Below are 27,466 nucleotides of genomic sequence, written 5' to 3'. Positions count from 1 at the left end.
ACAGGATTTAAGGTAAACATTTATGTAATACTCAGGGCTGGACGTAAGCCAGTACGGTCCAGTACTGTGTATTGTACTGCGGTACCTGGCAGAGGTACGCTGTACCGGCTGGAAGATCAGCTGTTTGGCGGCTTGTTACTGCTGTAACTGTCATGATTGGCAGTGAACGAAAACAGACCCAGATGCTGGAACCCGGAAGGAAAACAGGAGAGAGAAGGTAAGCAAAGATGATTTATTTCTTTGCAGGTTGTGGAGACGTTGGCGAGGATGACAGCTGGTGGCAGGTGAGAAGCTGAGCGAGGGATAGGATTAAAGCTTCGAGGTCGTGGCGTGGCTGGAGGATAGGCATGAACAGGATCGTGGCGTAGCGAGGAGGTCCAAACGGTTCAAGGAGCATTCCTAGGTTTCCACTTGTGGATGGTTTGTTTTCCTGGAAGCAAGGCATAAGCAGAGATAAACTTAGGAATAAAGGTTTGAGAGCAAAAACATAGATGACCAGACTAGGCACCATGGAGGAGCAACGAACTGGCGGTGAATGCTGATGCCGCTAAAACTGTGAACCCTGCAGCACTTTATCTCATTATTTTAGCAGTTATTAGTGTCTTATCATCACTAAAAATTGTGATCTACATCCCTCTCTCCTCTCAAGTTATCCGCTAATTCTGTTGCTTCCATAAACAACAGCCATTTGTCGGTCGCCAGTGAAACGGCTCTTTTAGAGCCGCTCTTTGGAGAGAAGGACAAGAGCCGGCTCCTTCATGGGAGCCATGTTCTTTAAAAATAAAAATAACTTTCTTTTGACCTCTCTTTTTTCTCTTTAAGCCTCACCTGACTGGTCAATAAAGCAGTGTTTGCGCTGAGCTTGTGTTGTTACATGCAGCACGTGATCCGAGGACTGAATACGAGGGACGCAGAGAGAGTATACGAGGGACGCAACAACAAACTACATCAACACAAAAATGTAAAGTAGAGAAAACAACACTGGAAATAGAGCAAAATCCGGGACCATTTCACTTTTATTGATAATTCAAAGGAAAAGTGTAGAGTCTGCAGGAAAATAATTCCACAAAGAATCAGCTCACCAATTAACCTTTACAGACACCTGAGAGAATCTTCTCCAGGACTGAGTAGATCAATACTGACAGAAGAAACCAGATCAGCTCCTCAGAGCTGATACACATAGTTTTCTAAATGTCAACCTTTACTGTGAATAAAGGTATTTTTGTTGTTGTTTATTTTGTTTTGTGAGTGCAGTGCTTTGTGTTGTATCTTTCAAATTTGTTACAAAAGGGAAAAGCTAAAATGTTATATACCAGTAGTTTAAAGCTGAATTGTAATATTACTGCTTTATGTCTTTATTATCTAATTTTGAGCATTTCATCTTTATAATAGCATATACATTTACATATCATAAAACCTTTGATTTGTTGTCCGGGGTCAATCAATTCATTCACAGTCAAGTTGGCATATTTTCATAGAAGTTGGAGGTTGGTTACTTTGCATGTCATCAGAAAAATATTAAATGATTCCTACAGTCTTCTGAACACTATATTGTGATTGACAGTTCAAGATAAAACTTAATGCAACGGTAGAGGTGAAATGTGCAGCAAAAAGATTAATTTATATATGAAAAAGTCATTGAAAAAAGAACAATGCAGGGTAGATTGTTCAGGAGGAAGACTGTAAGTGACGATGAAAATGTACAAGCTGAAATTAATAGTGGAGAAGAATAAAATGGAAAAGGAGGTGCATTTCTAGCATTTATCAATAAGAACAATAATCAACTCAAATATTTTTTCCACAATGAATGAATGACTGATCATTATTTTGATGTCATCACTTGAGTTGTCCACTATGATGGAATTCGGTTGTTATTACGTTATCGTACAACAAACCTATCACATCTCAATCTAAATGGTATTTTCCCAGATCAATCATAATCAATTTATTTCATATTGAAACTTTTTCATAATTTTATAGTTTGATTCAATTAAAATTTTTAATCAGACGGATAAATTTGGTTGGATAAATCAATTCATCTATCAATCATTACACTCTTCCTCTGCATTTACTACTATTAAAAATGTTTAGGTTGAAAAAACTTGATATGGTACTGGCATAAAAAAAATCTACTTTCACCCCTGATAACATTGTATATAAGACAAAAGAAGATATTAGTTTGCAATTCTTTTAGATTACATAGTTTCAGTTTGTTTTTTTACAGTTATGTTTTTTTTTATCCAATAAATTAAATATAATAGTGATGCAGAGAAATGTTGGCCTACAATCTTTCAACAAAATTTGCCTCTTCTTCTTTTCCTTTCAGCTTTTCCCTTCAGGGTTCGCCACAGCGAATCAGCGTCCTTCATCTATCTTCTGCATTTCTTAAATGCATGAAATGTTTCCTGAATATCTATTAACACACATCAGTCTTCAATGGCCTTTGTTCACAGCTGCAGTCAGTGCAGCAGAGCACTAGAATTAAAACAGCTTTTTAACCCACTTGATCATCGTTGCAACATTTTCAGCGTAGTTGTCTGTCTCTGTTTGTGCGATTAGCTCAAAGCTGCCATCTCCTTGTCTCCTTTCATTGTCAGAAGCCACCTTTCTGTCTCAACTGATACAGATTGAAGCTGATTAGTCAAACTGTTATCCTTCATGTAAATAAAATCATCACTCATGTTCTCTTTTACACTGAACCATAACCACAAAAACAATTCATTTTTAGCTTTTTTGTGGATTACTGATGACTAATTGTCATAATTTAGTTTAAAACACACATTTTGACTCAATTCAGTAAATTTAAGATGTCTGCATCTTTTGTGAGCAAAAGTATTTCATATCAATATCACATGTTTATATTAGAAAGAATGAAGAGCAAGTGTGGATTATTCAGCATTATTCGACCAACAAGCTTCTTTCTGTTTTGATTCTTGTTTAAGTAGGTCTACACCCTCTCATTTGCATACAGCTATGTGTTCAGAACGGGGACGGCTTTTAATAACGACTCTGTATTTGAAACCTTGGTGTTGAATGAAAAAATATACCTTCTTTTTACTCATAAAGCTCTGAAGAACATGTGATTTCTTGGTGGGTTGAGCTTTGATGTTTTCATTGGAAGACCTGTGACCCTTTGTGAGTGTAGCATCAGACAGAGTGATTTGGAGAGTGAAATCAGGAACTACTTCCCACAGCCGTGCTGGATAAACAGAATTCCTTCTGCAATTTGAGGTGATTGGTCCACATGACAATGTGTAAAGTTATTGACGTATTGAAGAAGAATAATGCAAAATGGGGAACTGTGAACAAACAGAAAACGAAGAGAATAAATGACTTGAAACTTGACAGCGGTGCACATCAAACTTCCCACTTCTTTGTACAATTCAGCCACAGCACAGACAGTGCAAATTTGAATACTCAGAAATATGCATTTTTGAGTATTTCTTTATTCAACTCATGGTGAATCAAGAGCAAAATGCTGTTGGAAAAAGCTTTTATCTAAGACATAAAAGCCACAGTTGGCAGCTCCCTGCTCCGCTCCATTCTGATGCTTCCACTTGTAGACGACCAGATCCATGTGCTAATGCAATAAGGATCCATGTACGTCTTGGTTTTCCTCGTCAGAGCGCAAAACTGTGTGGCTGGATAGCTCTAATATTTCTTGGCATTTTTGATGCTTCGGTGATGTTAGGTCGGGGATGTGAGAAGCTGTAAACTAGTGGGGATGGATTATGGGAAGGCGGAAGGTTTACTCCATGCCAACAATCCCGCCAACAATTTTTTAATGAATTCCTGCCGCTCTGCAGAAAATATGTCCAAGAATACAATACAATTTTTTGTGGGGGTTTTTTGGCTAAAAAAGGTATAATCATAATTAAAAGATCACTGGGAACGCTTCTAGGAGGTGCGTCTCCTGCTGAAGGCATACAGGTCTGCAGCCCTTTTCAGGGCTAATTGGAGTAGGACCATCAAAAGGTCCAAGCACTGCTAAAAACTAAAGCTTGAGGAAAACTCTTCCAACTCTGACCCACAGCAACTGTTTTTAATGACTGATTGTAATGCTGTTTCACAACAAAAAGTGTTATTGTTGAGCCTTGTGCAGTAGCGGTTCTAGGCACGGGCAACACAGGCAATTTCCCGGGGTGCAAATTCAAAGGGGGTTGCCATCCCCGTGCTTGGAAGAAAAAAATTGCACACTATCGGTTTTCTATCATCTGTTATTTCCCAGACTTTGGAACGGCCTAAAACCTGCCAATTGCCGTCCCCGCAGCTGCAAGCGCTCCTATCTTAGAGAAGGAGCCACAAATGTTTGTGAATTGTAGTGTAATGGAGGTGTTATACTCGTTGTGTCCACAGGTTTGAGCTTGTGCTGTTTCTATGTAGTAAAAGAAAACTGAATAAAAAGACGGTAGACTGAAAACCTGACTCTGTACACATCGTGTATTACATGCTGTCAGAAGTGAAGAAACTTAGCGGAAAAGAGGAAGAAAATGGAGCAGATGAAACCACAGACGTCACTAAGTCTATAAGGAAATCTAGCGGAAAATCGGAAGGTCTGAATCCGGAGATTTGAACTTTTTCTTGTCGCCAGCGGAATCGATGAAAAGTCTGACGCGCTGCAAAGAGCCACATTCCTGCACGTGGCTGGGGACGAGGTAGTTAAGGTATTCAACACATTTAACTTTGATGAAGACGTTGATGACTGCGATGTGATGAAAGAGATGTTCAGGCAGCATTGTAAGCCAAGAAAAAATGTGATGTATTTGAGACACCTGTTCTTCACATGCCTGCAAGGAAAATTCAGAAACTGTTGATGCGTATGTGACTGATTTGAAGAATAAAGCAAGAAACTGTGAGTTCGAGCATCTCACTGACTCACTGATTCAGGATAGACTCATTTGTGGAGTAATGGATGATCAAGTTAGAGGACGACTATTTCAAGAACCTGACCTCACGCTACAAAAAGCAATAGACCTTTGTAAGGCCAGTGAGTTAAGCCGGAGTCAGCTCAAAAGTCTACATGAGGAGGTTGAAATTCCTGTTCATAAAGTCACCAAGTAAAAACAACATGAGAGAAAGAAAGATGATGGATTAAAGTCACAGAGCATAAAGATGAGAAATCAAGGAAACTGCACCAGATGTGGCTACAAGCATGAGCCAAGAAAATGTCCTGCTTATGGACAAGTGTGCAAAGTCTCATTCATTATGCAAAAATGTGTAATTCACGAAGACAACAAGATAACCACAAAGTGCAACAGGTAAAAAAGTGTGATCAAGAATTTTTCATTGGCTCCATACAAGCAGAAAAATATGAACACCCAGTCTCGCAGATGAATGCTGAGGGAAACAAAGAAAGAAAAGTGGCATGAGAGTCAGGCTGGATACTGGAGCTGATGTAATGTCATTTCCATGAGGGACCTCAGAAAGCTGAGATTGGACAAAAAGGTGAGCAGATCTTACTCCAAGCTTGTTGCGTATTCAGGTCAAAAAAATTCAAACTAAAGGAAAAATCGTGTTGACATGTCCGTACAAAGAAAAAAACTATGATATGGAGTTTGAAGTCATAAAGAACAAGGCACCTGCAATTCTGGGAGGAGCGTCATGTGAGGAAATAAAAGACTGCATGTGCTTGAAACAGAGAGTGACATACTTGATGAATATGAGGATCTCTTCACTGGATTAGGCTGTTTGCCTGGACTGGATATCACAACAGATCCAGATGTCAGTCCAGTCGTCCATGCACCCAGGAAAGTGCCTGTTGCTCTGAAAGACAAAATTGAAACAGAGCTGAAAAGAATGGAATGCTTGGGAGTAATAACCAAACAAACAGAATCCACAGAGTGGGTAAATAGTATGGTGACTGTAACAAAACCTAACAAAGTTTGTATCTGCATTGACCCACAAGACCTGAATGCTGCCATTAAAAGAGAACATTATCCACTGAGAACAACTGAGGAAGTTGTATATTACATGGAGGAAAAGGGGAGGGGATCCATCAGCATGGATCATCACATGCTGATGGATTACTCAGCTCATGTTAATAATGTCATTCTTTATTAACTATTATAGCCGCCTGGGCAGCTAGCTGGCCAACAGACAGGGAGTCGCTGCGGGAAGGGGATGCAACCCCCTCTGGACTCCTGAACATTATGGCATTTTTCTTTTTTTTAACAAGACAATGATAAAATGATCCTCTAATTTGATTTTTGTTGTTATTTTTTACTCTCAAATTAATGTGGGACAGAAGGTCATAAAACTTTAGAAAGACTTTTTTTTGGACTCAGTTTTGGACAATACTAAAGATCATGGCACAAGAAAATAAAACATGCGAACATTTGTTAATGTCTATGCGCTACTAAACAAGATCTTAAGCCTGTCGATGCTTCTTTGTTGATTGTTTTGTATTAGAAGAGCATATTTTTGACCCAAACAGAACCCCGTAGAAAACCATCGATTTCTACTACTGTATCAGCAGAACACGAGGAACATGAGGAAAAGTTAGGCTAGATCAGACAAGAAAAAGAAAAAGTATAGAGCAAATAGAACGTAGAAATAGCTACAAATCGATCATCTGGTTCGTACCAGACACTCTTTTTTTTACAACTGATCAATGTGACCTACAGGGTTCCTTGAGTGGAGGCCATCATTTGTTCATCTGCAGAGATTATAGTTGAACGTTTGCTGGATTGTTGTCACTTTTCATATTTGCCATATTTTTCATTATTCTCAAAACAGTCACAGCATTCCACGTGCATAACTGCTAACATAGCTTTGATGGCAAGAGCACCCGCTTTATCAGCTCCTGCATACTACACGGAGTCCTTCATTGTAGTTAGGAAAAAAAGACTTATCATTTTGAAAGTTGTGCAAGCAGATTTGAAGTAAAAATGAGTGTCAACACCTGCTAAGTCATCCACTTATTTTCATTTTCTTGGTAGAGTGGAGAACAGAAGGAACACCAAAATCTACCAAATACAACAGCACTGGGTACAAGGCAGTGCTAAATCTTCAATGAAACAATCAGTGGCCAGCCTTATGATTTGTGCATAGAATTGCCTCATTCCAAAAGTGAAAATGACAAAAGAGATAAGTGCAAAAACACCAAAGATGTGTGGGTGGTAGAAATCTCTTATGTTTCCATTTCATAATATTAAACACTCATGCTGTTTTCTAAAATGCTCAGAGAACACCGGATTCATCTGTTGAGCCCAATGACTTTATATAAGACTGGACCGAGCGAGTGTAACACCACCCATAGAAAATGGCTTACTTCAGGTTCCAACAAAATTAGGCCAATTCAATCACCATCTTTTCACAATATGGATGTTGCAATGTTGGAACCAGACAGCGTCAGTAAGTCTACATTTCTTTCTTTTCTTCATTCAGATGCCTCTCTCTCGCCGGTCAGGAGGCATCTGATTGGCCAGTTTATAACTTGGATAACTTGAATAAGGTAGCAGAGCAGGAGTGCTTATTCTGACAATAGAATGGCTGAGCAATGGCTTTTTATTTCTCTATAGAAATATTCCTGTTTGGGACTAACTTTATTTTATTTTCACTTTTATGTACGGCGACCTTGGGTTCCTAGAAAGGCGCCTAACAAATAAAATGTATTATTATTATTATTTTTCTTATTACTAATAGGAACATTCAGTCCTGCTCTTTTATCCAGTCAATAGTTGAGTCCTATTTCACTGTATTATGTTGACCGGTTGTCTAAAGTCTAAAAAGTTGAAACAGGTGCATACCCTGAAAAAAAATCTACTTTAAACTTAATCTATAAGTAATTATAAGTGTATTAATACAAAAACTCAAAACATGATAAACATAGGTTTTCAAAAATTAACTTAAATTAGTAAATAATGCAATATGTATTATTTATAAGGGGGTTTACTGAAGAACAAAAAAAGAAAAAAAAATACTTTAATTTTCTATTTTCAATCATCTTTCTTGGGGTTGTCTGCATCCTCGCAGCTGACTTTGACAGCCTGTCAACTGCGCCTGCGCAGTGGCGCCTCTGCAGTAGGAGCCGATGCACCACTGCATAAAGAGGCGATGCACCACCCATTCAATTCAAACAAGTCCAGACACAAACCCAGCGTCTGCGGGACAAGCAGGGGCTGTTCACCCCGCTCAGGCAGCCGGGGTCGCGGACGGCCGTCAAGCCGGACACCGCCGAGGACCAGACTGTCGGAGTTGGACTTAGGAAGACGAACAAGGCCGGGTGGGGGAGAGTCAGTCTCCGGTTCAAAACTCGCTCCGTCGGATTCCTCACACAAGCATCGCCGGGCCGCGGATGTTCTCGCAGCAGCAGGTTTTGGGACAATCATGACTCTGCAGGATGATCTGACGACGGCTGCAGCGAAGGGGAACGCGGCCGAGGTGGAGAGGTGTCTGTCGGCCGGAGCCGAAGTTAACGGACGGAACCGCTTTGGACGGACCGCTGTCCAGGTCAGTGCGCTTTTAAACTAAGTCATAATAAAGAGAACAAACAAGCAGACGACACTGTCACGCCTATAGAAGCGGCTTTCTTTTAGTTTAGTTTAGTTTTTCAGCTGGGTTTGTTTATGTTTTGAAAATGCGACGCTCGATGATCTATACGCCCAGATCAGATGGCCTTCCATCAAATCCATCCCGCCACGATTAGAAAATCCTAAGTCATTTCTCAGCAATAAAACACGAATCGTTCCTGTGAAAACTAAACACTTAAATGGTTCACCTCTAGTCATTAAAGAAACGAAACTGAATGTGCGCGTTTAAATGACCACCTTTCTTCCTCTGTCACACACCCGTTGACACGGCACGCCACGGCACGGTTTAATCTCACCAGGCTAAAAGTGATACGTTTTAAAATGTTGAGTAAAGTACAAGGAAAAAGCATGAATGAAGCACTTCCTTAAACCAAAATAAGAAAAGGCCTGTTTCACAAAAATCAGACATTTTAATAAGTACAAACCGATGAAAGATTATTCTGACATCCATTTCTAAATGTTTAAACTCTTGTTATTATTGTTTTATTATGTTGGCCTATTTATCTTTGAAAGAAACAATTTGCACAATCAATTATTCCAGGAAAACGTTTTTTATTTCTTGCTTGTCATAAAAAAAACAGTGAATTCGGTTTTGAGCATAAAAGACTCAAGTGCTGAAAAGTGCGTAAAAATGGCTCGTTTTCGATCAAAAGCGCAAAACGTTTGGCGCTTCCACGCGCGGGTGTGGCCGCAGACTCACTGTGATGTCTTGATGAAGGTGATGATGATGGGGAGCACGGCGGTGGCCCAGGTGCTGCTGCGGCACGGAGCGGACCCGAACGTGGCGGACAGCAGCACAGGCGCGACCCCGCTGCACGACGCGGCGCGCACCGGCTTCCTGGACACGGTGCAACTGCTGGTTGAGGCCGGAGCGGACCCGCAGGCCGAGGACAGGGAGGGCCGCTCGCCGGGAGATGTGGCCCGGCAGAACGGCCACGCGGACGTGGCTGCTTTCCTTTCTCCAGGACTGTTGAACAGGCCGGAAGCGGCCCATAAACTAAATTAAGTGATGCCTTTGTCTGCTCTCAGATTATATTTATATTTATTTGCAATATATATTATCTTTAAATGGACTACTTGCTTTTTATTTTAATATAATTATTACAGATCAAGACTGTTTAGTCTTATTTTTATTCTTTTTATGCAGCGTCAGAGACTGTCTTGGTTTAGGAAGAAAAAAATCATGTACAGCTGTTATTAGTTTTAAATTATTTCATTAAAAATAACTATGGTCCTGTATTTAAGTAGACAAAATGTCTAACAATAAATTTTAAATTGAAAGGAAAGTTTAGTCTGTGATTAAATGATGGTCTAATGATTGCACAAACAAGAAACCATAAACACTGTTTAAAACTATGATTTTGGTGCATATACATTTGATTTAAGAGTATTTCCTTAAAGGAAACATTTGCTCCATTATTATTTTCCTAAAGGATTAAAAAAGATAGTAAAAATAGATTCAAAACCAAGAAAAAGAAAGTTAAAAATGTAAAAAAAAAAGAATATATTTCACTTTTTGTAAAGCATGGAAGTGCCCCTTACAGCTTATTGCAAAAATATATTTTCTTTCTCTGCATTTCTGCAAAAAATTAAAAAGAGAAAAACAATTTAAAAGCACAGTGAGGTGAAAAAAAACGAGGAGCATGTAGATCTGGACATGTTTTAAAATAAGCTGGATTTTCCTCAGACTTAAATTTTTTTACCACTTTAGTATTAAGTTGGTTTGGAGCTAAAAACAAAAAGATCTTAGTTATGCAGAAAAAACATCTATAAAATGCAACTATTCCCTTTAATAAGTTGAATAATCAAAACAAGTCCATCATATTTACAGTTTTTGTTTTCAGCCAGGCGTGACACTTTTAATGTGAAAATTTAGGCAACAAAAAGGAAGTGGATGCAAACAAAACATGCAGTAAAGCTCAGTGTAAGTGCAAAAATATAATATGTGACAAAGTAAAACTGCCAATTTCAATACACATAAAGTACTTCAGTTACCAGTCTGGATACGTACAAACAATAAAGGCTTTTCTAATCCACTCCAATACTGAATATTAGCAGGTAACGTGAAATGTGTTTGATTTACCCTGCAGCAGGTTTATTTTCAATGTAACTTTAATACAGAGAACGCGAACTTTTGACTTCCCAAAATGAATTTAAAAAATATATATATATAGCTTTTAGAGTGACATTTAACTGAAGTGATAATGAAGCTTTCAAGGCATACAGTATTTTCTGCCTGAAGATCTACAAAGGCAAATGCTGTAATGACAAAGACAGCATTAAAACTCTCCGGAGACAAATTGTGAATCTGTAAAAATGAGTGGCACAGATAAAACACTGAATCTCCAGCTGATTTTTGACGTATTATTAGTGTGAGGCACTTTTCCTGATACACTGCTGACGAATCCGCAGGCAGAGTTGAGTTTGTCTGCTGTTTTTATCCCTTGCTGCTCGTTTTCATTCCCGGTTCAGTGCTTTGGTAACATCACAGACGATTGTGCCATTGACTGCAACAGATAAAGCAAAGAAAAAAACAGAAAAGAAGAGAGATTTTTAGGACTAAAAGATGAAAAACGACATTTAGAAAAAAGCTGCCAACACTGCTTTCAGTTCCTTTAAGTGTTGTGTAAAAAACCTTTATGAGGGTATCGACCTATAAACAAGCTGCACGAGCTGCATTTATGAGGATTTACTGTTTGCCACAATTCTGAGGAAGCTCGCTTTTTAGCAAGTTGCAGAAAAATAGAGACAGCAAAAGGATCTCTTATCTTTATCAACAAATCTCACTTAAGTGGTTCCAAAACTACTGATTGAAATGACTTAAACGTCTTAGCTCGATACATAAACGTTTCTCAATCTAAAAAGAACCTAAGTAACCATTTTTTTCACATCTAGAAAAGTTTGTGTAATCAAGTGTGCAGAGGTGCAGCACGGCACAATGAGTCACACTTCCCTGTAGATGTAAAGATTGGCTAACAATAATGACTTTAATAAATAAGTTCAGTCTGTGGAAGTGCTGCGATGGCATGCTTGATGAACCTTTCTGTCAGAGAAAACATTTCCAACGTAAGGCAGATACTCTGAGAAACCAATTAAAGTACCAACTTCAGGTTCTGCTTCAGTGAATCACCGTAGCTTTAACGGCTTACCTTCAAAGTCTTTATTGTCTGAGTCCAGTCCACTTGACTGATGTGGGGTATTGCAGTGAGCAGGATGCTGCTTGCTTTATTAGCGTTCTCTTTCATGGTCTTCAGAACGTTGTCCACGCAGACCTGAAATATATAAAAAAAAAAAAAAACATGACATTGATGTCACTTTCATTTCATTTTTTGAATTGTTGCTTTTTGGCAACACCTTTAGAGCGGATCTGTACCCATTTTACATAAGCTCTCATTTTTATTTATTTTATGTTTTTGAATGTTAACATTTTTATTGTAAATGTAATTTATCGTTTCACCCTAGCCAGGACTCCCTTGAAAAAGATATTCTTAATCTCAATTCCTGGGTAAATAAAGGTGTAATAAAAAATAAAAAACTTATAAATAAATATAAAAAAATATATAAAATCTGGGTCCTGCTGGGGGAATTTGGTATTGCCAAAATATGACAAATGCTTATTTAAATTGGGACATAATCTGACTGCAATGATTCAACCTTTGTTATAGTTATTGAACATGTTTGTAGCTTTGTTTCAAGATCTGCTACATTAGGGGTCTGCAACCTTTAGCACCAAGAGCCATTTGAACCACTTTCTTTAATTAAAACCTCGCAGGATCCAGAGTGTTTTTATTTTACCCTTTAAGAAAATTGAATACTGCTTTGCATTCAATATATTGTTACTTTTATGATAAATATGAACTACATTTCTATTTTGCCAAGAATAAAAACAATTGTGTATAAAAACAGGCGTTTTCTCAAGATTTAAAATAGCTTTTTCACTTTTGACAGAAGCTTGTATGACTTCCTTTCAAAATAAAAGACTTCTTGTGCGAAACAGCATGATCCCAGTGCAGCTAATGTACACATATGAAAAGTTTAAACAACGCAAGACAAAAATAGCATTTTCTCTTGTACCTTAGGCCTACTTTGATGAGTTTTCATTATTTTTCCTACTACTGGTGTTAACCTGAACATAAACATGAGTTCATTTGTTTGTGATTTAGTAGAAGTAGTACATAAAGAATATACAAAAGAATATGCATATATATATATATTTAAACAGCTCCCCTCTGGACAGCTATAACCATTGTTGTACAGCATAAGAAAATTTGTGCTTAAAACGGAGCAATCAAAGAAGATCACACTTTTTACAAAAGTTACGTCTAAGTGCACCATAGATAGCCATAAATTTATACCCACTAAATATGTACGTTCATCAAATGGAATAACATTAAAGTGTCTGTTATTGTAGCATAAGTCATGTTAAACCACACACAATGTGCTGTGATAATTATATATACTGTATATTTATATTTATCAAATTCTTAACATGGGCACTTTAACATTTTTTTTTCCTTTTAGTTCTGTATAAAAGTAAACGTATAAAATAAAATAAAAACGTACATGTAATGTACATCAAATAAGGAACAATAACTTTACAGTTATTTAGCATTTTCTCTAAAAATCTGGAACATCTGGCTCCTAGAAGTTCAAGTTGAGCTAAGTCAGCAAAGTTTCGTTTTGAGTTCACATCGCCAGCATAATCCGAACCTTAGACTATACTTATTAAAATCTGATATAGAGCCATTTAAACAACAGTCGACCCACTAAAGAGCAATTATGAAATGACTTCATTTCAAAGTCCATCAAACTGATTAACTGATAAACGACACCACTATTAAAGGGAAACTAATTATACAGTATAAAAACATAATCAATTATATAGCATTTGCTATGTAATTGATTAAATTTTAAACATTCTTTCTAAAGAAAGTTTTGAAGGGTTCTCAAGCATTTTTCCTGCATTTTAAAACTATAATAAAAGAGGTTCAAGGATAAATCAAAATTAGAGTTAAAGATCCACTCTGATAAAAAAATGGTGTTTTGGTGTTTTTAACACATTCTTAAGGCATTTTTTCATGATGGAAATTAAGCTCAAATTGGTCCTTTTAGTATTTCTATATACAAATCGTTGTGAATCAGGAGCAGATGAAAAAAATACAGTTTGAAAAAGATTGTATTTGTCTTTTAGAGAATAAACTGGCAGCGCCGCTCCGTTCTGATTCATCCCCCTGCAGATTAATAGATCCGTGTTCGTCTTTGTTTCACTCGCCTGAGCTGATATCTGCCTCAAAACTGTACAGCTCCAATATTGTTCACCATTTGTGTTGCACCGCTATTGTTAGCTTGGGGTTGCGAAGGGCTGTAAGACAGCGGGGGAGCATGTAAACAGATGGATTGTGGGAAGTGCGGTGAGGTTTTCTTCAGGCCAACAGTCCTGCTCACAACTCAGAGGCAAATTTCCAATGAGCAAGTGTCGCTCTGCAGAAATAATGTCCTAGAAAACAACAAGTTTGGCTAAAAAAAAAGGCATAATCACATTTCTCAGACCACCGGGAACCCTTTTACAATAGTTTAAAAGATGATCAGAGTGGGTCTTTAAGATTTAAGGATTCATTTCATGGCTATTCAAAAAGCACTGCGTACAGAGCTGTCAATGGATAACACCACAACAGCAGAGAAGGATTAGACTTTCACCAGGATGTGTCCTGCATTCTAACACATTATTTTTGTTTGTCTGATCTGGTCTAGCAGACATGCAGAAAAACAGGCCAATAGGAAGGAGGAATAGAACCTGCTGAAGATTTGATGTTCACCTTTTAATAAAACAATCCAATCCCCATCTACGTGTCACTTCAACATTAAATCTAAAAAAAGATCCGAAAATGTACCCTACGGAAAATAATGCAATCTCAGTGCAGATAAGAAAAATGTTTTTTAAACCAGACTGTTAGTACATTCATCTCTCCATTGAATTAAGATCATTTTACTCACAATCCACCAATAGAGGTCACTTTGTGAACTGCCCTGGCTCTCGCTGCTTTTGTTTTCCAAAAGGCTTCGATGAAGAAGTCCAATGGTTGTCCTTTGACACGACTATAGACATAAGAGGGTATGATGACCTGTCAGCAGCTGTGATCTGTTCTCAGTGCTAAACGTGGGGAGGATCTTTGAATAGATTTACAAAAAAATCACCCAAATTTCAGTGAACGTTTGTATGCTGCACACACGAACAACTGTTTGCAGGAAAAACGGACCTCATCATTTTGCTTCCTTGATGCAGAAGATTTGCTTGAACTATTTACAAATATACCAAATCTGACAAAAATGGATGCATTAGAATACACGACACAAAGCAAATGAGAAAAAAATGTTTCCTGTGTTCAAGTTGACCTTCTGAAACCCTCAGACACTCTTCCTTTTAGTCCTGTGTTTTTATGTCCCACTCCATTAATATGCTGATGTTTTGTGGTATTTGTCAGGATAAAGACAGTGACTCAACCTCCTCTGGCAGAGCTTCCCCCGGAGGCTGGCATGCAAGCCAAATGCGAAGAGGAGGAGGTGGGGGGAAGGGGGGGGGGGTGCAAGGAGAGGCCCGGAGGTAATGCAGGGCTGGAAGGGAGGGAATGAGGTGGGTGGCGGAAGGATGTGGCGAGCCTTCTGCAACAGGAGGGGGAAGAGGTCAGCTGCAGGAACTCGGAAGCAAAGTTGTGAGTCGGGCTGGATCGGTGACAAGTCAACCAGAATGAACCCACACGGGGTATATCGACTGCAGTATGGCGACCGTCTGCCAGAACACAAGTCACTCAAAAGCAATAACAAGCCGCAGAAACATCTCCCTTCCTCAAACGATTCATTACTGAAAAGAAAAGTCCCCTTTGACACCATAATAGTCACCAGAAGAAATACTTCACAATTTTTCTTTGAGAACACAAAACTTTTAGTAAACTGCGACTTAAACGATGCCAATTTCCCAGCTTTACAAAAACTCAAAGCCAGTTTCAATTGTAGGTGAAACCACCTTTGAGGTTATCACTTTCTGGTGCAGTAAAATCATAGGTTTTACAGTCATACAGTCATCATGGGAAGACTGGACTATAATTGTGAATTAATAGTTTTATTGCCCAACTCAACGCGAGCCACCCACACTGGGTTTTTGAATGGCACTGCACAATGTTATCAGGAGGTAGTTTTTTTCTTTGCACAATAAAAGCTGTGTCAGATGCTCACATGTGTTTCCATCCTTCTATGGTAAACAGTGACTTGACCCTGCCTGACCTCAAACGTTTTACTGTTTCAAAGGTAGTTTCTGTTTTACAGGCCTTAGAAGTGTGTTTGCGGTACTTCCCGAGGGTTAAAAAAAGCCGTTACGTTTGCTGACAAGCTTCCAACCTGATTTTCAGTTTGTTGTGAAAACCAGCTGCAAAACCAGAATCTTTTTTTTTCCAGAACTTTGTTCATTTTAAATATTTTAAAGCACAGTAGTATTCAGGCCAGGCTTGATGCCGCACTTACAAATGTAACAGGGTGGGAAAAGCAGTGTACAACCTAGAATAGTATGACAGGAGATATTAATAAAGTAAAGTATGAAAAAATGACAATGATATATGGCTGCAGTCAAGCTTTCTTACCCAATTTCAGGGGGGGGGGAATGAAAAATAAAACAAAACACGATAGTATGACGAGGGAAGAATGAAAGTGCCACACTCCAGTACAACATCCCCCTGAAAGTTTAAATGTCAATTCTTATTTTTGAGATATTTATATTTTCAAAATAAATTGGCTGTAACATTTCAATATGCACAATTAAATGTACCACCACATGTAAATATTCTGAAACAACTGTAAATGTAATGAAGAAAACAATATTTTCCTCATCACTTCTCCTTCAACAACATTCCATTAATGATCTGATTTGCCTGATTTTCTGCCATTTGAGTTTATTTTGAACTGTTAAAATGTAGCTAAAATATTTCCCCTCAACATTAACAAGTTAATATGAGCTAAAATAAAATAAAACGTACAACTGAAAAACATTTGTCTTTAAACAATTACGATCTGGAAGAGGATAGTACCAGTATTCATATTTTTTATTAAAAGAAAACCAAAAAACAAAATAAGTTAATAGAGACTCAGTGGTCCATTGCAAGTTTTTATTGTTTTTCTGGGTTGTCTATGAGTAGCCTCATTTTAAAATACTCCTCAAAGAATCAAATAGGTAATCAGTTGTTGGTGTTTGTAACATGTTCTTGTATCATTTCTCTTATGAAGGAGGACATATATCAACTAATATCAGCTCAAAAATCGCATTTTTGAGATTTTCTTCATTCAAATTGTTGTGAATCAGGAGCAGATTAAACGTGTCGTTTGAAAAAGATCTCTTTCAGTCAGACAACTCATGCAGTACAATATTTATTTTCACATTCTTTAAGTTGGCATAAGGCTCCGTAAAATTCCATGAGACAAGATTTCCATAAAACTTTTGGGTAATAAACTACCCCCCACGGAGCTCACAGGTGGAAGCCTGGGAGGAGGATGGGGTGACGAACGCAGCGCTTGGGGTAAGGAAGAGAAGGAACAACTGCACACCTGGACTTAAATATGACGCTGAACAGGTGAGTTGATTAACTGAACCGTCCTAGGGGAGTAACCGAGTAAAACACTGCTAGAGTAGTCTGCCGGAAAGGCGTCCAAGGTCGCTCATTTGGTGACAAAGCAAGTGAAGAGGGCGGGCCAAAGTCTCCCTGCTCCGCTCCATTCTGATGCATCCACTTGCAAACAAATAGATCCATGTTTGTCTTCATTTTCCTCGTCTGAGCTGACATGTAGCTCCAATATTGCTCGGCATTTTTGTTGCATCAATAATGTTAGGGACTGTCAGCTAGCGGGAGAGCGCGTAAACAAAGCGATGAGGGGATATCAGCAGAGGTTTACTTCCAAACCAACAGTCCCACCCACAACTCGGAGGCAAATTTCTGATCAACTCCTGCCGCTCTGCAGGAACTAATAAGAAAATGACTGTTTTTTCTTATTTTGTCTCAAAACAGCATCATCATAATTAAAAGACCACGGGGAATGTTTATAAAATAGATCAAAAGAAGATCAGAGTGGGACTTTAAAGTTGCTATTTGTGTTACGATGCAGTGAAGGTTAGGCAGGATCAGGCGCCATCCCTCCCCTGCTTCTCCTTGGAGATAAAGAAAAACTCTTTCAAGAATGGCACTTACTGCCTCCTCGTGCTCCTTCCAACAGTCGTAGTCTGTCGCCATGGCAATGCTGGCGTAGCATAAGCCAGCTTCTTTGGCAAGGACGACCTCTGGCACGGTGGTCATGTTGATGACATCAGCGCCCCACTGGCGGAACATCAGGCTCTCGGCCCGCGAGGAAAAGCGAGGCCCTTCGATGGTCAGCATGGTCCCTCGATGATGACACTTCACCCCCAGACTTCGAGCCACTTCCACCAAGACCTGTCAGCCCATACAGTCAGCAGAATTTGTGAAGAAATTATTTCAAAATGTAACAAGTTCCAAGTTTGGACTAAATCACAGGTAAACTGTGTCTTCAAAGGAGCTAAATGCTAACGGTTTTCAAAACAGGGACACATTGAACTAATTTCAATAAGCAGAGAGCATTGTTCTGCTTTTGGTTCAGTTCAACTTTCCTTTTTTTTAATATATATATAGCTTTTGTATATTTGACCTCTCTAGTTCTGCTGCAGAAGGGCTCAGCCATGGGAATGTGACACACCCCCGGAGGACTGGAGGGCTGCCCGTCGTACAGGGTTTGATGTCTCTTGGTCGTCCTGGAGAAGCAGAGAAGGAAAGAAAGCCCAAGTGATCATAAATGCATTCCAGTCCAGGGAAAAGCCTCTTACTCCACATTTTCCAAATTCTTTTTGATGAAGCAAAGTAGATTACCTCATTTGTTTATGATTTTGAAGAACTCAAGAAAGAAATAGTGATTGATTTTTTGGTACACACAAAAATTACAGTTTAATTTGATTTAACTTAAACTTGACACAGTTCATTAAAAATATGTTTAAATTTTCAACTAGAAATAATTTGTTTAGATTAAAAAACAAAACTTGTGATTTAGAATGTTCAAAATAAAAATAAATGGAAGGTTTTTTACAGAAAAACCAACAAAATACAATATATTTGCATTTTCTAAGTAAGGACAAGTTCAATTCAAACAAATCCATTTTTCTTTAACCCAGCTCTAATAGTGATTATTAAAAATATCCAAAAAGCCTTTTTAAAAATTCCCTTTATAAACTCAGAACCCATCTGTGCTGAGTGAGGAAAGCGATGAGGACGTCATATAATCAACGCAGTGAAAATGCCGATTCCTGTTTTCCCATAAGAAGATTCTGTTTCCTGCAGCCACGACACTTTATGCGTACAGAGTTTCATTAATGTGATGGAGAAAAAGCAGTTTGCTACAGCTCCAAACAATACTGAAAGGCTACAAATGCAATTTATAATTTGAGTTATTTACATACCTCCTTCATCCAAACAACTGCTGTTTTGTGTTCATGTTGGACAGAGGTAATATTAACCCACAATGTAAACGTCAAAATAATAGAAAGTTTTTAATTTTCTACCAATACTGTTAAACCATTCATCTTGATTGCACATGTTTGTTTTTGTTTTTCTCAGGGTTCATTGAAGGTAACATAATGATATGAGACATTCAAAATGCGTCAACCTCAAGTCTTACTCATAACCCGGGCACTTAGCCCTTAAGCCTCATGTTTTTCTGCATTTTCTCAGCCCTCTTTGTCCTGCTTTAAGTCAATAACTCTCACGTGTGGGATAAAGCCTGAGCTGAGCACAATGCTCGTTTATGCGATAGAAATTGAGTTAGGTCGGCCTGGTATTTGTCAAGCATTGTCATTGCTGAATCGCTGCTACGTAGAGCGGCGTCATTCCAAACAATTTTCAAGCACTTGCTCGGGTGGATTTTAACAAAAAAAGAGAATAAAAACTATGGGCGAATATAACTGATTTGCTTGAGATTCAGTTGAAAATGTATTAATGACATTAAGACATTAAGGTCATAAGTAAAAGAAACAGAACAAAAGCGGCTAAAGTCGGATGAAAGCCATTTTCAGGAAGCAATTTGAGAAAAATGTTGTAAAGATTAGATGAGGCTGGCGTGTGTCCATAGCAACCGACTCTACAGTCTAGACTCTACAGTTGTAGAAAATAAAGAGCAGGGAAGAGATCAACTGATGCTGTCACAAGCAAGATGTCACATGCATCGGGACAAGTCTGAGCAAGTCTCAACAAGAAACTTCCTTCTTCCTTCTGGATAAATAAGACACAGCGCTGTTAGTTAATGCGCTTCCCATTCAGAAGGCCATAAAACCCAAGGCTGTTTAATGTTGAAAGGCAGGTTACTAATCATACTAGTTTAACTAGTATGATTAGTAACAACAGAAATCCTTCATCTTTTAGTGTTTTTGCCTTTTGCAAATGCAGCTGTCCTACTAATGCAACAATTTACTCTATGTTTAAGAAACTTTATTGTCAAAAACTTTCCATGAAATATGGAAATGTGTATATATATATATATATATATATATATATATATATATATGTGTGTGTGTATATAAATACACACACACAGTACAGACCAAAAGTCTGGACACACCTTCTCACTCAAAGAGTTTTATTTATTTTTATGACTATGAAAATTGTAGATTCACACTGAAGGCATCAAAACTATGAATTAACAATTGAGACTTTTAAAAATAATATTACTATAAAGTTTTCAAATTTAAGCCTATCACAAACAGAAAATAAACCAAAATAACATTAAGAAACATTTTAATTTGGAAAACAAGTGAGATTTGGATTTAAATAGATCAAAATGACATTATAAGGAACAGACAGTTTTAGTTTTAAGGCAGAAAGAGAATTCCTTTTTCAGATGTCAGGTGGAGGCGGGGTTTCAAGTTGATCTACAACGACATAAAGCTCTTAGTGGAGCCGGTTAGGCTGATATTTCAGACAAAGTGTGCAATTTGTTGTAGAAGCACCATATTTGGTATGGATGTACCTTTAGGATCCCCTTTTAAAAAAAAAAAAGTAAACTTGAGGGGTACCTACAGAATACTATCATATGTATATTTTATATTTATCATATGTATTTTCAAATCTTGGATTTTCTCATGGCTAACATGAATTTCTGAAAGAGGGGATCTATGCCAAATTTGGTGCTTGTACAACAAAATGTACGATCATTTTAATAACTGTGCTGAAGCAGATGAATGAAAACGGGGTGAAAATAAGACAAATATTGAGGGGGAAACTGTGAAGGCTTCATTAGCATTCAGGAATATTAAATTGAATTTTGAAACGAAAGGGGGAGTCAACTGAGTTCTTTCAGGATGAGAATATGTTACAGAGGCAAGTTTCGCTACCGGTCTGAGTAGCAGAATTCTGAGTGTTTTTGAGGAAGACAAAAGCAAAGAGAATTACTTTAACAGTAAAAAATATCATATAAGCGTTCACTGAAAAAGGAAGGCCCTAAACTAATGAAGTAGAAACACTGCTTCTCTAAATCCTACCGCCTAAAAATAAAGGTTTTACCTCAAAACTTTGTTAACAAAACAAACTCATTTACTTTACTTGGTAGAACAACAAGTTTTAACAGGTAAAGAACTCCTCAGAAAAATTCACAGAAAAAATGACAGACTGAAACATGAGTCACAGGAAGAAGGCACAAGCTGAGTTTATCTGTAGAGGTGACACACCATCACATTGGTTCTAACACCGTAAGGAAGCTGCAGTTTCCCCAGTTTTAATCTTCAATGCAAAACCAAGAAGAGATGAACCTTTTTCCCAATTATACATAAGAAAAATCTGTTTCAAAAGATCTCGCTAAACATGTTGACTTGCGCCTTCAAGGTTGTGTTTTGTAATTGAGAAGGATGTGTCAGAAGATATCTTGAAATTGTACAAACTATCAGAGTTTTTTTTTTTTTTTAAAGTTAGCCAAAACTGAAAAAATGTGTACATTTCAGAAATACACACAAAAAAAAAACATTTCAGAGAGCAGAGCTGGAAAGCAATGTGCTGCCAAACCCTCGTGAGCTTTAGTTGAACAGTTTTGTGGTTCTATAAGTAGTGTGTTTTACAAATAACAACAAAAAGCTGTCAGTGAGTTCTTTCTCCTCTCTTCAACAGGAACTTGGGGGGATTTCTGACAGGAAGGGGTCTGGCAGACCCCAAATCTCACCTGAATCAGAGGACACATTTCTGAGGGGTAAGACCTGATGATAGACGGCTCACGAGATGCCAGCTTTGAGAAGGTTGAAGCTGCACAGTTGACTGGATGAGTTCCAGCATGAAAACCATCAAGATGAGGCAACAGGACTTGAGAAACAGCCCCACTGGGGCTGGAAGCTGTTCAAGACAGGTGACCAAGATGTGCAAACTTTGGTTTATCACAGAATCTTCGGTTGCTTTACAAGACGAGAAATATGGCTGTTTGTTTCTAAAGTTCTTCAAAGATTTATATATATATATAGAGAGAGAAATTTGGATTGGGGGGAAAAAAACATTGAACATTAGAGTTCAACAATATAAATTGGGGAGGAGAGGATTTTTATCAGCTGACAGTCACAAAATGCAGCGAGCACGTCCCATTACTTCCATTTTGGGGATGAATTCAGCAGGTACCTCGTTTTTTTCTAAATATAATTGAACTGGAATAGCAAATTTTTGGATAAAATCACAGTGTCTTATTCTGGAATTGAGTTTGTTCTGGATTGAATACTGGCACACAAGTAAACATATATATTGTTATTTCTTTACTGGAGTTCCAACACAAACATGATACGAAAACTTCAGTCAGAAATATCCAGGGGGGGGATGTTGAGCGTAGCCATCTAAAGACGTGTTTTACCTTAGCAAATGTATATGGACCAAACTGGGAAGACCCAAGTTTTTAACAAAACTTTTTAGGGAATTTACCAGATGACTTCAATTGTGTCCATAACCCACAGCTTGATAAATCAAACCCAAGACTCGATAGCAAAATGTCTAAAGTGGGTACAGTTATAGCAAATTTTATGGAATCTCATGCGCTCTTTGATCCTTGAAGAAATAACAACTTAACTTCTAAACAGTTTTCATTTTTTTCACCAGTACACCAACCATATTCAAGAATAGATTTTTTTTGTATTAGATCATAGGATTCTTCCCAACATATTAGACTGTCAATATAATGAACAGTACATCTGGATATCGAGCTGCATGAGCACCCTAAACGTTTATCCAAAAATTCATTTGTCTGACCAGATACAATGTTTTTTGGACCTGAACCAAACTCCGGGCATGCAAATGAATATTATGTGGGAAGCAATGAAGGCCTATTTTAGGGGCCACATTATTTCTTATACATCTTTTCAAAATAAAAAAGATAAAATAATGAATGAGTTGGAAGAGTTGGTCTACTCAACAATCAGAGCGCCTAATCTTTAAGTCAAGGCAGACATTTTATAACCATGGGGACAAACAGACCAAAAAATCCATGACTGCCAATACCATTCCTGAAATTTGTAAAACCTCGAAGGGGGCGGGCACTACATTTAGAGAAAAGAAATGACCAGTTTAAAATCTTATATTCTAATCTCTACACCTCAGAGTCGGTTGATGAAAGCAGTCTCACCACATTTATGAGAGTTTGTCTAGTCCCCAAATATCCTCAGATGAATGAGAAGAAATTGATAATAAAATAACAACCAATGAAATTAAACAGGCAATTAATGAATTGTATTGCACTTTATTGCACTTCACTTTATTCTATTTTTTTATTACTTGTATTTTTATCGGTTGTTGTGATTATTTTGTTTAGATTTATAGTATTTGCCACTACAAGGCTGCTACAATTTCATTGTATTATTATGTACAATGACAATAAAGGCTCCTGATTCAGATTAATTCCATGCAGAGCAACAAGGCACCGGGACCCGATGGTTTCCCCATTGCACGGCATAAAACCTTTATAGATAAATTGGCTCCAATACTTAAAGCTGTGTATCAGGAGGTATTTACTTTAGAAAAAATACCACTAACCATGAGACAGGCTACAATATCGGTGCTGCATAAGGAGGCCTACAATGCAGCTCCAGTAGACCAGTGAGCCTATTAATTAGTAACTACCAGTTACTATAGAATTGACACTGTATTACCAAAAGTTGTACATTCTAACCAAACTGATTTTTTACCCGGTCGTTCTACATTACAATATGTGGTGCTTGCTTAATATTTTATATATGATGACTTGGATGGGAAGTAAACTGTTATCAATCATCCTTTCTTTTTAGTGTTCCTTCATTTGTTTTAAGAGCCTCGGGTGGGAAGGGTACTTTTTTACTCTTTTATGTTTTACTTTTTAGTTACATCTCACTTTTACTCATTTATGTATATTTATATATTTTGGTACATATCTATAAATGTCAGTTCAACAATACTGTAATTGAATACTGTGGATGAAAATGCTGACAAAGTTTGAAAAAAATTTAAAAAAGAAATACTCTCACTGATTGTCTCCCTCTCTGTTCTGGCTCAGAAGCCTTCCTGTCCTCCATGTTTTACTTGTTTCCAGCACACCCAATTCAAACAGCGGTGTTATTTTTACGGATTTTTGTTTTTCTGCAATGACTGATGACAAGCTGGTGTCATGAATCAGTACGACGGAGCAGGAAAACAGGTCAAACTTGCAGGACAGGGAGGCCAAAAAATCTGATATGATTGACTGTTGCTGTAAAAGGACAGTGTCTGAACCCTATGCTATTCGTAGAACACTATGTTCTCTAAACTATTGACATTTTTTTGAAAACAAAGCCTACAGGTGTAACTGGTTGCTGAAACGGTTATATTCATCTTCCACTAAAATCCAGGGTTGGATTTAAAAAAACAACAACATATTTATCAATAGACATTCATCAAATCCATGAATTGATTTACCCAAAAGCAACTGAAAGGCATTTTCTACCTCTTCTTCAAACCAATGCTAAGTTATAACTATTTGTTTGAATTTATTTTATTGTAAAATTGGGTGGAACTTGCAGCAACACTGTCTAGAAGTGATGGTGTTCTGGTTTCACTGACCTGTCAATGAACTGATCTATGATGACAATGTCTCCCGGCTGGATCTCCTCTCGCAGCGATCCACACGCCGTAGTGACCAGCAGGTGTGTACAGCCTTCTTCTCTGAGAGCCCAGATGTTGGCCCGGTAGTTCACGTTGGATGGCATTATGGTGTGTTGCCTTCCATGCCTGCCAGGAACCTTTCAAAATTCAGTCTGTTTTCTTGTTTACAAGCACTTTCCAGTAGGTGGCGCCAACAAAAACTACCATTTTCATTACTAGTTTGTTTCTCCTACCTTGCAAGGAGCACACATTCCACATTTTTGATCTTCCCCAAGATCAAAGCATCTGATGGCTTTTCATTGGAAACAGAAATATTACATATTATTAATAAGTTACAATATATGTAATAAGGTAGAAGATTAGCCTTTATGCTTACAAGAACAATCCCTGGCATCAGCACAACTCACCTTTCCATATGGCGTGTCCACATAGCGTTCCGTTCTTCCCTCCAAAATATCAGGATCATCCAATCCTGACCCTCCAATAATTCCAATCTAGGAAATCATTTAGAAAAGTGTAGTTATGGGGTCTGTAAAACAATCAGTTTGAACGTTTAAGTTAGATCAATATTGTAATTTTACAGTAACATTCACTAAGCAATCCTATTATTATTAAAAGTAGCATGAAGTTTCACTTCTTAAACGTCTTTTGTTTTATAAATGTTTGAAACCATCAATTAAATTTAACTTGCTGTCTTAAGTACATTTTATTTATTTCTGTTTATAAAATGTGGGCAGTATAAGTCACATCTGGCAGTTTTGATGATTACAAACAAAACAAAACAAAAAAACTGGTCTAGAAAAGAATTTCACAAAGTTGTGATTTATAGTACAAAAAATGGGAAATTGCCACTGTTTACAATTTAATAAAAGAAATGCTTAGAACTTGTTTTTCAATTTTATTTAAGTTCTAACCTGACATAAATGTTTTTTTATTTTTAAATACCCAAGTCTAATACATTAAATTTTATAAAAGGTTTACGATAAAATGAGTGGAATGTTTACTCAAACGTGTTTGTGTGGTAAACTAAAACTTTAACATTAATTATTACATTTTCAAGTTACAAATGTAAATGTCTAAATAATAATAATAATCCTACTTTGAAAGAAAAAGTCTTAAATAACCTTTAACTCTAAGCCTGTATGGACTGTTTGCGTTTAGTGCTTCATCTGCAGATCTGAGCTGAAAGCTGCAAGCAACAAAAACTGTTCTTTTCTATTATTTTGGGCATAAAGTTAGGATATCTATAATCTAGCATTTGTTTATAAATGCAATGCAAAATAAGAGGTTTTTTTTTTTTTTTAGGTACACCAACCTAAAATATGCCCAAAAGGTCAATCGTCTCAGCCTTTTTTAGCTTGTTCAATTTAATTTTAAGGCAAAAATGACCTTGATTCAAGTCAGACATTTTCTTTATTACTAAAATTATTTAAGAAATGCTAAAGTACAACAGATATGAGAATCTAACAGACCTAAAAAAAAAAAAAAGTGAAAAAAAATTAAATTGGATTTTGTGCCGATTATGTGACCGCTGCTAAAGTTTCATTACACAAACATTATTTTATTTTTTCTTCCCTTATCCCTATTAAGTGTTACTCCTTTCATGTGTTCTTCAAAATTAGAAATCCATATTTCTTCAAATCTGTTATATCTGTAGGCAGGCGTGACTAACTTGTATTGTTAGTCCAGAATAAAAAGAAATCCAAAATCACAATGTAAGTTTCCATCAATGTGACCTAGGTGAAGTGAAGATTTGAGTGACAGCTGTTTTAATGATTAACTATCATAAAATAAGTAGCATGAAAGAAAATAATACGATGTAAAAAAAAACATTTGTTACCGTAAAGTGCAATAATGCTCCATTAGATGATTACTGTAGTCTAGTTAAGTCTCCAAACATTAACTAATGAGTTGGAATTGGAAGTAAAGCCGGCTGACAGCCGACTAGCAAGAGGTCAAGAAGAAGCTGCAGCATGTAAGCTGTCCGGCAACGCGTCGTTAGCTTGTAGTTGACATTTTTATGCTCATATATATGATCCGTGCCATACATATATTAGCACATTTTGAAACTCCTGAAGGCTTGGGTATAATTCAAGCCTTTCACATTTACTTTTCCCAGCATGCTAACACACCAGCCTGTCCCTGCATTTCCGGGTTTGTAACCTCTGTTGTCGTTCTGGTTCCTAGCAGTGGTTTAAAGCAGCAAATGTTTTATTTGTTTTGTTTTTAAATAACACTACCACCGTTTTAAACAGAGTACTACCTTAACGTGAACCGTAGACGCCATGACAACGCCTCTGGGATGAAGAGTGGGATTTGACCAAAAGGGAATGCGCTGAACCGTTAACGCTCGTAATCAAAATATTTGAAAAAAAAAAAAAAAGACGGCCATCAAACATTTCTCTTCCCGGTCACCAGATTTTCAAAATAAAAGTCCTACAGTCAATGGGCAAAAGTTGAACTTAAATTGTTGATTGCGATTGCGGTTTTCTGCCTCCATGGGGCGCTGGTTTTTTCAAGGACATCATATTTTTTGTTTTTATATTCTGTCAAATAAGTTTGATTTTTTTTGTTATCTAACTTCTGTTTTTAATAGAGTTATGGCAACGTGATAATTTCACCTTTGTAGAATCAATACAGTTTTATTCTATTCTTTGTTTTACATAAATAAAAAAATATCCATCAGATTTTAGATCATTGTTGGTGAAGCTGCAAATCACAATAATCCAGAAATCATCATATTTTAGGCATAAAATATCAAATATGCAT

The 27,466-nt window shown here is 37.4% G+C and overlaps 2 protein-coding genes across 2 annotated transcripts; one reads left to right on the top strand and one right to left on the bottom strand.

The window, feature by feature from the left end:
- The first annotated feature begins 8,018 nt into the window (after positions 1-8,018).
- On the top strand, positions 8,019-9,817 carry cdkn2b (cyclin dependent kinase inhibitor 2B). The gene is made up of 2 exons (XM_023957296.1): positions 8,019-8,451; positions 9,250-9,817. The coding sequence occupies exons 1-2, from the start codon at positions 8,056-8,058 to the stop codon at positions 9,535-9,537; spliced, it is 684 nt and encodes a 227-aa protein (XP_023813064.1). The 5' UTR covers positions 8,019-8,055; the 3' UTR covers positions 9,538-9,817.
- Positions 9,818-10,301: 484 nt separating this feature from the next.
- mtap (methylthioadenosine phosphorylase) lies at positions 10,302-27,083 on the bottom strand. The gene is made up of 8 exons (XM_023957289.1): positions 26,961-27,083; positions 25,105-25,191; positions 24,931-24,989; positions 24,656-24,823; positions 18,231-18,333; positions 17,759-17,998; positions 11,681-11,803; positions 10,302-11,038 (listed from the first exon to the last, which is right to left on the bottom strand). Exons 1-8 carry the CDS (start codon positions 26,982-26,984, stop codon positions 11,000-11,002), a joined length of 843 nt encoding a protein of 280 aa, XP_023813057.1. The 5' UTR covers positions 26,985-27,083; the 3' UTR covers positions 10,302-10,999.
- Between the last annotated feature and the right edge of the window lie 383 nt (positions 27,084-27,466).

This window comes from Oryzias latipes, chromosome 1 (assembly GCF_002234675.1).
Source record: "Oryzias latipes chromosome 1, ASM223467v1".
NCBI lineage: Eukaryota > Metazoa > Chordata > Actinopteri > Beloniformes > Adrianichthyidae > Oryzias > Oryzias latipes.
The sequence above is the reverse complement of the archived record's forward strand: the minus strand, read 5'-3'. Positions and strand labels throughout refer to the sequence as shown.